The sequence below is a fragment of the Prionailurus bengalensis genome, chromosome E3 (genome assembly GCF_016509475.1).
Source record: "Prionailurus bengalensis isolate Pbe53 chromosome E3, Fcat_Pben_1.1_paternal_pri, whole genome shotgun sequence".
Lineage (NCBI taxonomy): Eukaryota > Metazoa > Chordata > Mammalia > Carnivora > Felidae > Prionailurus > Prionailurus bengalensis.
The window spans coordinates 1616057-1624147 of record NC_057357.1 but is presented as its reverse complement, the minus strand read 5'-3'; the positions used below and the strand labels follow the sequence as shown (position 1 = coordinate 1624147).

At 42.5% G+C, this 8091-nt stretch overlaps 1 protein-coding gene across 1 annotated transcript; it reads right to left on the bottom strand.

Moving 5' to 3' along the window:
* Positions 1 to 375: 375 nt before the first annotated feature.
* On the bottom strand, positions 376 to 1551 carry LOC122471203 (heterogeneous nuclear ribonucleoprotein A1). The gene has a single exon (XM_043559523.1). It carries the CDS (start codon positions 1494 to 1496, stop codon positions 534 to 536), a length of 963 nt encoding a protein of 320 aa, XP_043415458.1. The 5' UTR covers positions 1497 to 1551; the 3' UTR covers positions 376 to 533.
* Between the last annotated feature and the right edge of the window lie 6540 nt (positions 1552 to 8091).

The following is an 8091-nucleotide window of genomic DNA, read 5'->3' as shown; positions in this document are numbered from 1 at the left end:
TTGATTTGCCTCTATTTTTTTAATATTCTTTTATTTATCTCTTCTCTAATTTTTATTATTTCCTTCCTTTTGCTAGCTTCGGGTTTAGTTTGTTTTTCTTTTTCTAATTCCTGAAATTGTAAAGTTAGATCGTCAGTTTGAGATCCCTTTTTTATTTATTTATTTATTTATTTTTTTTTTTTTTTTTTTTTTTTAAAAAGACACATTTATTCAGCGTCATGATCAGACTATTACATTTAGCAATCAACAGCATGGGTGCAAAAAAAAAAAATCTACATTAAAACCCTTTGTTGGAATGCTTTACACTTTCCACAGAACAGAAACTAAAATAACCTGTTATACAATTAGTCACAAATACAGTCCTCGAGTTTTTTGCCCATACACATGAGTATTGTCTAAAACATGTCTTCTTTGTAGCAGCTAGGCCCTGCCACCACTGTGCTTGGCTGAGTTCACAAATCTGTTGTAACCTGTAGCTTCCCTGTCACTTCTCTGGCTCTCCTCTCCTGCTAAGCTTTGTTTCCTGGCAGTAATTAAAACCTTCTGCCACTGCCATAGCTACTGCTGCTGCTGGAACCGCCATAGCCACCTTGGTTTCGTGGTTTGGCAAAGTATTGGCCTCCACCACCATAGGGGCCAGAGCTTCTGCCTCCAAAATTTCCTCCTTTCATGGGTCCAAAATTTGAAGATTGATTGTTGTAATTGCCAAAATCATTATAGCTTCCACCACCTCCAAAGTTGCTTCCATCGTTACCAAATCCGTTATAGCCATCCCCACTGCCACCATATCCACCACCACCTCGACTGCCGCCAAAGCCACCTCGCCCACTGAAGTTTCCTCCACGGCCAAAATTGTCATTCCCACCAAAACCACCTCCACGACCACCACCGAAGTTCCCAGAACCACTTCGACCTCTTTGGCTGGAAGAAGCACTAGCCATCTCTTGCTTAGATAAAGCTTTCCTTACTTCACAGTTGTGGCCGTTCACAGTATGGTATTTTTGAATGACAATCTTGTCTACAGAGTCATGGTCATCAAAGGTCACAAAAGCAAAGCCTCTCTTTTTGCCACTGCCTCGGTCAGTCATGATTTCAATCACTTCAATTTTCCCATACTGTTCAAAATAATCTCTTAGATGATGTTCTTCAGTGTCTTCTTTAATGCCACCAACAAAAATCTTTTTCACAGTTAAGTGGGCACCAGGTCTTTGAGAATCTTCTCTCGAGACAGCCCTCTTTGGTTCCACAACTCTTCCATCCACCTTGTGTGGCCTTGCATTCATGGCTGCATCCACCTCTTCCACAGTGGCATAAGTGACAAACCCAAAGCCTCTGGAGCGCTTGGTGTTTGGATCTCTCATTACCACACAGTCCGTAAGCGTTCCCCATTGCTCAAAATGGCTCCTCAGACTCTCATCGGTTGTTTCAAAGCTCAAACCTCCAATGAAAAGCTTCCGCAGCTGTTCAGGCTCTTTGGGAGACTCTGACTTCGACATGACGGCGGTGGGAGGGGAGACTTTCACGATGCTTACTCGACGGCGTCCACGGGCAGAAAGAGATCCCTTTTTTAAAAATGTAAGTGTGTATGGCTATACATTTCCCCCTTAACACTGGTTTTACTGCATCCCGCAAGTTTTGGTATGTGTGTTTTCATTTTCATTTGTTTCTAAGTATTTTCTAATTCCCTTTGTATTTCTTTTTTGATTCACTGGTTCTTTAAGAGTGTGTGTTTAATGTACACAAATCTGTAAATTTTCCAGTTTACTTCTGTTGTTGATTTCTAATCTCATTCTGTTGTGGGTGAAGATTCTTTGTATCTTTTAAAATGTATTGAGACTTGGAGTGCCTGGGGGGCTCAATTAGGCGTCCGACTTTTGATCCTGGCTCAGGTCATGATCTCATGGTTTGTGGGACTGAGCTCAGCATTGGGCTCTGTGCTGACTGAGAGCAGCCTGCTTGGGAATCTCTCTTTCTCTCTCTGCCCCTCCCCCGCTTACCCACATGCATGAGCTCTCTTTCTCTCTCTGTCAAAAGAAATAAAATTTAAAGAAAAAATAAAATAAAATCTATTGAGACTTAATTTGTGGTCCAACATATGGTCTATCCTATAAAATGTCCCACATGTGCTTGAAAAGCATGTGTATGCTGTTGATACTAGACCGGCCCATACATGTCTGTTAGATGTTGTTGATGTATGGTATTAAGTCTTCTATTTCCTTACATATGATCTGTCTGATTGTTTTATCCATTGTTTAGAATGGGGTGTTGCAGCCTCCAACTTTTAGAACTATTTCTCCCTTCGATTCTGTCAGTATTTGCTTCATACATTTTCAGTCTGTTAGTAGGTGTATAAATGTTTATAACTGTTGTATCTCTTTGTTTGAACCTTTATACATAATGCCCTTATTTGTCCCTCACGACCGTTTTGGATTTAAAGTCCATTCTTGTCTGTATCAGTAGAGTCACCTCTGCTCTCATTTGGCCAGCATTTAAATGGATATCTTTTTCCGTCCTTTCACTTTCCATCTATTTTTGCCTTTGGATCTAAAGTGAGTCTCTTATAGATAGCATATAGTTGGATCATGTGTTTTTATCCATTCTGCCAACTCTGCAACCTCTGTCTTGTAATGGGAGTTTAATACATTTACATGAAGTATAATTACTGATGGGAGGAACTTTCTTCTGTCATTTTGCTATTTGTATTCTATATGTCTCCTAGCTTTTCTGTCTCTCATGACATACATTAGTCTTCTGTGTTTAGTTGTGTTGTTGTTGTTGTTGTTGTTTTGTAGTTAAACCTTTAAATCCTTTCTCATTTTCTTTTGTGTATGGTCTATACCTATTTCCTTTGTGGCTACCAGGAGGATTACATTCAACATCCTGAAATGATAACACTCATTTAAATTTCCACCAGCAAACAAAACCTCTATGTTTTTTAGGGCTCTGTCCCTACCCTTTAGGGTCACTGATATCACAAAATTATATCTTTACACATTATGTGCCCCCATGTGTAAAAATTCTTTTACAAACACTAGTCTCTTAAAACATGTAGAAACAAAAAGACTTACAAACTGTTATTATGATAATACTAGCATTTATAATTGCCCACTTACTACCTTTAATGAGACAGATTTCTTCACGTGGTTTGGAATTACTTCCTAGTGGTGTCTTTCCTTTCACCTTGCACAATTATGTTGAACATTTCTTGCCATGCAGGTCTAGTGGAAATGCACTCCCTCGGCTTTTGTTTATCTGGAAATGTCTTGATTCCTCCTCTGCTCTGCTCTGCTCTGTTTTTGTTGTTTGTTTTTTTTAATTTTTATTTATTTATTTTGAGAGAGAGAAAGAGTACAAGCACAAGCAGTGGAGGAGCAGAGAGACAGAGAAAGAGAGGGAGAGAGAGAATTCCAATACGCTCTGTGCTGTCAGCACGGAGCCCAATGTGGAGCTCAATCTCATGAACCGTGAGATCGTGACCTGAGCCGAAATCAAGAGCTGGACGCTCAAGCAACTGAACCACCCAGGCGTCACTCTCCCTTGCTCTTTGAAGGACAGTTTTACTGAAAATGAACTTCTTGGTTGACAGTTCTTTCACTCTGGATATCCTAAGATAATAAAACATTAATTGTGGTCAATTCCCCACTGTCTTCTGCCTCCTGAGTTTCTGATGAGAAATATGCTTACTGAGAATCCCTTGTATGTGATGAGTCACTTCTCTCTTGCTGTTTTCAAGATTCTCTGTCTTAGGGCTTTTCAGAATTTGAGTATGTGTCCCAGTGTGGGTCTCCATGAGTTCATCTTACTTGGAACTTATTGACCTTCTTGGATGTTTACATTCTTGTCTTTCATCACATTTGGGAAGTTTTTAGCCATTATTTCCTCAAAGATTTTTCCCGATCCTTTCTCTCTTTTTCTTCTAGATCTCCCATAAGGTATATGTCGGTCTTTTGTGTTGTCCAACAGGTTCCTTAGGCTCTGTTTGCTTTTCTTTAATCTTTTTATGTTCTGTTCCTTAAACCGAATGCTTCTATTGTTTTATCTTCTAGTTTGCTGATTCTTTCTTTTGTCTGCTCAAATCTACCTTTGAGTCCCTCTGGTGAATTTTTCATTTCAGTTATTGTGTTTTCAGCTCCAGAATTTCTATCCCTTTATTGATATTTCCATTTTGTTCATACATCATTTTCTTGATTTTTCTCAAGGTCTTCCTTTAGTTTTTGAGCATACTGAAGACAGTTGTTTTAAAGTCTTTGTCTAGTGTACCTGCCATCAGGGCTTTTTCAGGAATACTTTCTATTGAATTTTCCTTTGAATTGGCCCTATTTCCCTGTTTCTATGTGTGCTTTGTGATTTTTTGTTGAAAACTAGACATTTGAATCTAATAGTGTTGTAACTCTGGAAATCAGAATCTTCCCCTTCCCCCAAGGTTTACTGTTTTTGGTTATTTTATGGGTTTTTTCTATCATTGCAGCCTGTCTCTGCACCAAAGATCATCCTTAAACTCTCCTCAGGTCTTTTCTGAGCCTGGGCCTTTCCCTGGGCGTGCACAGTCACTTTCTAACTTTCCCTTGTACATAAAATTGATTTGAAGGTCTCTGTCTCTAATGTCTGGCTTCCTTCCAGAGAAAGAAATGAAGGAGAAGGGGAAGCGCGTCAGCCCTTTAAATCCTCTGGAAGTCACTTCAGGTAGTAGGGGAAGGGCTTGCCACAATGGGGGAAGTGCAACCACAATGGCTGCCCTCATTTTTTGCACCTCTGTGATCTGAAGCAGCACTTAGCAATCAGGGGGAAGACCCTCGATATTTGGTGGATATTCACTCTGGCTCCCACAAGCCGCATGCCAGCTGCTCCAGAAACCCACGCACAGGTGACTGACACTGGTCTTGGCGTAGGGGTGGGTAGCTGCTACTGTGCTAAGAGTTGAAACTGACCAAGATCAAGTGCAATTTCCTACCTAAGGCTTCCCCCTGAAAGTTGGAAGCCTTCAGTAGACTCCAGAGTTCCAAAATAGTTACATCAGACAGATTTTGCCAGTGTAACTGTTGCTTAGGTGGGGAAACTGATTCCTGGTGGTTTCTGCTTTGCCATCTTCCCAGAATCCTCCAGGATGATAACTTTTTGAACGACTGTTTGAAGGATGTGAAGGAGTTGGCCATGTGGACACCTGAGAGAAAAGCCTTCTAGGTAGAGGGAACAGCAAATTCAAAGGCTCAAGGTGGGGGTTGCAGGTTCAGCTGCATGGTTCACTTTGTAAATGTTATGGAATTTTTCACTTCAAATTCGAATTACTCATGGATGGTATATAGGAAAAACAATGAACTTCTGTATATTCACCTTGCATCCTGCGACTTTGCTATAATTGCTGTTAGTTCCAGGATGTTTGTTTCTTTGTTTATTCCATTGATTCTTTGGGATTTTCTATAATCATGTCATCTGTAAACAAAGACAGTTTTATTTCTTCCTTCTCAAACCATATACTTTATTTCCTTTTCCTGTCTTATTGCATTAGCTAGGACTTTCAGCATGATGTCAAATGGGACTGATGAGGGGGGACATTCTCATCTTGCTTCCAATCACGGCTCACTCAGGTGACATTCATTTTTTCTATGACTCTCCACTCCTGGGAGAGCTGGGCCACCTGACCATACTGATTTGGAGATCTGGATCTGTTCCTGGGCCCCCTGTTTCCTAACAGGAGCCACAGAACACTGGATTTGTAGGTCACAGGACCTGCCATCACACCTGTCTTCTTGGCAGCATTGCCCTAATGTCCTCACTTAGGGACTCCCGTCCACCTGCTGAGTATCATATTTCCTGAAAACTCAGATCCCTAGTGGCTGACTCCATTCTCGCATAGAACCACAGTGCTGCCTCCTTCTACCTCACCCCTGCTTGCTGGGATCTTCGTATGCTCCTGGATGAAGGTTTTCATTGCCCATCAGTGGTTCTGTCTGCTCAGAAGACATTCATCAGTTGTCTCTCCAAAGGACCTCATCCTTGGGCAAGGCGTCAACAAGGACTCTACAAAACTGGTTATCCTTCATGGAAAGAAGTCCTCGCTCTTTCCAGTTTAAAGAAAAGGTAAGGAAAGTCATTTTAACAATATATACGAGTCATTCCTCACTGCTTAGACTTCCTATTTATTTTTTTTTATTTTTTTTTCAACGTTTATTTATTTTTGGGACAGAGAGAGACAGAGCATGAACGGGCGAGGGGCAGAGAGAGAGGGAGACACAGAATCGGAAACAGGCTCCAGGCTCCGAGCCATCAGCCCAGAGCCCGACGCGGGGCTCGAACTCACGGACCGTGAGATCGTGACCTGGCTGAAGTCGGACGCCCAACCGACTGTGCCACCCAGGCGCCCCTAGACTTCCTGTTTAAATAGGTACTGGTGAGACAAGATTAATCCATCTGTTCATGCACATAGTAACCAACAGCCGAGCCCTCTCTCTGCGCCAGGCTCCACACACGGCATGGGGGATCATTAACAAACACTCTCTTTTGCTACCAATGTAGCTGGAATGAGCATGTGCATGAATACGCAGTGCTTTGGAAATGCAGGGTTTCTTTTCACATCTTCTTCCACTTCTTACCTTCAGAATAAATCTTTAAGTAGCGCATTATCAAATTCTTCACAGATGCAGGCTACACAAAGCATTCTCATTGTCTGTCATAAATATAATATCTTTTAAAATCTCCAACACAACTTCTGGGCATGTTCCCGCTCATAAATCTAGGCTGCCTGTCTCAGATCACATTTTGCTTTTCAAGCAATTTTACAGCTAAATCCTCCCACATAATTTGTAATAGTTTCTTTACAAAGGACATGAAGCTAGCTATGATCCTTTACTGACTTATGTAGCATTTACCACTTTCCTGTTTTTAGAATCCTTATCCCTTTCAAGTGGAATTCTAAAAATATCAGTTAAGCCGCCAACTAATTTCTAATCCTTACTTCTATTAATATTGGCAGAAGGGCAGTTCATCTCCTAGCCTTTGTCCTTCCTTGATTAAGCCATTCTAATCTTTTCCTGACAATTTGATTGGTGACAATATGACCAAGCCTGACTGGAACACCAGGCAAGCGGGGACTCTTGCCTACAGAGGTCCCGAGACCAGCTAAGCTACAGGAAGCCCTTCAAGTAACTCTTCTCTATTTTTCCCTTCCTACCCATTCTTTCTTTGGGTAAGAAACCACGGCTCCTATCCTAAATGCCGGGCTAATATTTTAAAATTTAGATTAATTTCAAATGTTCGCCATCAGCAACCTTCATGGTGCTGAGGTGGTCCTCCAGATTTCGTTAATAGCTTAAACGGTCTTCTAGCAGTGAGGTCACCTGGGCAGACCATGCAACCTCAAGCTTCCCTTGAGCGGAGAAGTGGAGAAGACTTCTCCGATGAGTGACCCTTCTGCGGAGAATCCAAAGGACCGCGTGGTGGACACCGGGACGCCCCGTCTGGAGTGCTGCATGATGGGCACTCATTCCCCCAGCTGTCTCTCTCTCCGAGGGAGCTTCCCTGGAATAGGGGAACCTTCTCACCCAAAGTTACACTTCTGGAGGGAGCCTGCGCTAACTATCTAGTTGATGCAGGGCTCCTCTGGCCCAGGCCTTTGCCTCAACTTGGGACTACCACGAAAGGACATGCCAGCTCCAGACTCCTAGCACGCACTCTGCTGCAACTATACTGCACTTCACCTTCACCCTCTGCCCTACCCTACTTCCCTCGTGCCCTTATGGGTGTCGTTCATTAAGCTCCTGCGGCAACTCTCTGCCTCAGAGTCCCTTCCCAGGAAATGACAGTTGGTATCGAGAGTAATCACAGGAATCACTCCAATATGGGGCCTTTAAGCTGGATCACCTGCCAGCTGGCAGTGAGGCCGGTGATGAGGACCCTGCCCTGGAGGTCACAGGTTGAGCTCTGATAGTCCTTGGCACATGTAGTGAAACCACTGTTAAAGCTGTTAGTGCTATCCGACCGCGAGACTTACTATAAAGCTACAGTAGCCATGGCAGCCTGGTGTCAGCTAAAAAGCTAAAGAAAAGACATATAGATCAATGGTACAGAACAAAGAACCCGGGAATAGACCACACA

Excerpts from the sequence above, each read along its gene's own strand:
- LOC122471203 (XM_043559523.1), bottom strand. The coding sequence starts at position 1,496 with ATGTCGAAGTCAGAGTCTCCCAAAGAGCCTGAACAGCTGCGGAAGCTT.